The sequence below is a fragment of the Montipora capricornis genome, chromosome 11 (genome assembly GCF_036669925.1).
Source record: "Montipora capricornis isolate CH-2021 chromosome 11, ASM3666992v2, whole genome shotgun sequence".
NCBI classification, from domain to species: domain Eukaryota; kingdom Metazoa; phylum Cnidaria; class Anthozoa; order Scleractinia; family Acroporidae; genus Montipora; species Montipora capricornis.
The window spans coordinates 28,368,673-28,371,172 of record NC_090893.1 but is presented as its reverse complement, the minus strand read 5'-3'; the positions used below and the strand labels follow the sequence as shown (position 1 = coordinate 28,371,172).

General features: G+C 39.8%; 1 protein-coding gene across 5 annotated transcripts in view; it reads right to left on the bottom strand.

The window, feature by feature from the left end:
• Positions 1-1,479: 1,479 nt before the first annotated feature.
• LOC138022779 (galanin receptor 2a-like) overlaps positions 1,480-2,500 on the bottom strand; it is an 11,612-nt gene continuing 10,591 nt past the window's right edge. For all 5 annotated transcript variants that reach the window (XM_068869726.1, XM_068869724.1, XM_068869728.1 and 2 more), the window contains exon 2: positions 1,480-2,500. This exon is cut by the window's right edge and continues 1,190 nt beyond it. In XM_068869726.1, the coding sequence (XP_068725827.1) occupies positions 1,797-2,500 (704 nt within the window). In that variant the 3' untranslated portion in view covers positions 1,480-1,796.

Below are 2,500 nucleotides of genomic sequence, written 5' to 3'. Positions count from 1 at the left end.
CTCTCCTTGTTTTCCGAAGCCCTGCTTTATTATCGCTCTCAGTCGAAATTACTGACGTTTCGCATTCTTGCTTTTCGTGCAACAATGAAGCGCCAATCAAGGCTTCTCATAGGGCTTGCCCATTTAAAAGAGAAAACTAAGAATTAAGCCAGAATCCGAGCCAGGATTCGAGCCAGGATCCGAGCTAGGATCCGAGCCAGGATTCGAGACCTAACCGAGACCAACCGAGACCTGACTTAACCTAAACGAGACCTAACCTAACCTAACCTAACCGAGACCTGCCCTAACCCTAACTAGCCCTAACTAGACTAGAACCAACCTAAATAGACCTAACCTAACCGATGCGAGACCTAACCTAACCGAGAGATCCGAGAATAAATAGCGGAGAACGCTCATCTTAGCTCGAATCCTGGCTGGAATCCTGGCTCGGATCCTAGCTCGAATCCTGGCCCGGATCCTTGCTCGAATCCTGGCTCGAAGTTTAGGTATCCTCCATTTAAAATTCGGCAAAAAATATCGATTATTATAATTTAGTTTCCGGACAGTCGCTTATCGAAACCAGATAAGAGATCAAGTAAATTAAGAACGAAAAGAATATACCCTTTGCGTTGGATAAGACCACAATTCAACTAGATTTTAAAAACCATAATTAAAGGTTTCTTTTCGGGTCAGCCACAGATAGCCTGAAGAGTTCCAATTATTAAAAAGTAGACAACACTTCGACACCGTATTTCGATTAAACCAGAACGTTGACATTTTATTTGCGAAACACTATTATCAGAGAATATCTTCCCGAAAGAGCCTTTAATGCGGATTTCGAAATTAAGGTATTGAATTATTGAGTTGGACATTTAGCTTTGGCAAAACAAGATCAGTCTTTGTTGGCTACAGTGAATAAAGGATTGGGTGTCAAGTTTATTTTTCACTATAGAAACCATTGTTTTTCTAAGAAATCATTTTGACACGCACCCTTGGTGGGCCTAAGGCAATTTTTTCAAGACAAACAGATAAAAGAATTGCTTGCTGTTACAAAATGACGCGGGATATTAAAAAGATGGAGCTATTGTCTCCGGGCGATTTGATCACAGGAAAGGCTGGTTTTTTGTTTTTTAACATGACCTAGTCGTAAGAAATGAGATTTTCGTGCGACCTCGTTTTCGGTGTGTATAGAAATCAGTGAAAAGTGATATTACATAGTCGTTCAATAAGAGTGTTGATTAAAACACAATTAGTGCTGTCAACAAGCTAATTAAATTCGTGTTAGCTCCTTATTCAACCATGAAATTTCTTGCAAATTACAGGGAAGGTGGGGTCAACAGCGCAATGTTTCATCGTGTTTTGATTGAGCTATTTTTCGCTTGGTCACTTGTCGGAAATAATGTCGAATATCTAATAACGAAAGGGTTACATCTAAAAGTATCTAGAAGACAAAAAGTGAAAAGGTCAACTTCTTTCGATTCAAAGTGGGACAAAGTAACATTCAGCTGTGATTTCTTTATTCTTCAAAGCTCTGCTTGTTTTTTTTTTTAGCTGGTTTCTTCTGTCACAATCGATGTAAACTTTTCAGTGCTTTTAGTCTTCTCGGGTACTCTTTGTTCTCGCCTCCTTAATTATGGAACGTTTATGGTATTTGCAATTTTTAAGTGACTCTTAAAATCTTTTAGCTCTGATAATATTTATCTCGTGTGTTCTGTTGACTCTAGGCTTATCTCGTTATTACTTTCCAGTGCGGGCATAAAAATTGCTCTTTAATTTAAGCAAATCCAATCTAGACAAATTCTTCCCCCATATGAGTTTTAAATGTCGGTTTCTTTTAATGCGGTTATATACGCAAGCAGTTTTTTGTCTCCGTTTTCCGCCTCGGTCCAACAGGTATTAAATGGTTGCTCTTGGGAAACAAAAGTCATTTGTTGTGTTTTTAATTCGTCTTTAGCATGCCGCGTCGTCATGCCGGGATTTCCATCACAAATATCAGTGTCTCGCTGAGAACATGTACTATGTACAATTCTCTTCGCTTTAGGAAAAGCAAATTGTGTAACCTTGTCTCTTGTATTTCCAATTTTGCCATCACAATTTAACAATTTTTGTTCCTCTTCCTTTCGACCAGAGCGAACAGGTGATCTTCCGTTGCGCAACTTGAAATACTTATTTTGCGCACCGCTCCCTCGAAAACCGTCTTCATCTCTAATAGTTTCTTCTCCGCAGTTGGATTGCGGAGTCGTACTCAAAGAGACATTTCCGTTGCTACTGAGGAAACTGTCTTGACTTTCTGCCTTTTTATACTCGCTTCCTCCCTTCCTTCCAGGTGTTTTCTCTGTTGATAATAATTCCAGAAAAAGAGTACTCTCTTTTTGCTGTTTGTCAGCATTAGAACTAGAAGTTCCATCGGCGCTCGCTCGCTTGTACATCGTTAATCTGCGTTTCCCAGTTCTTTTCAAGGGATTCGAGGCCCGAGAGCCCTGCATGTTACGAACATCATCAGACTTATGGCATTCACAGT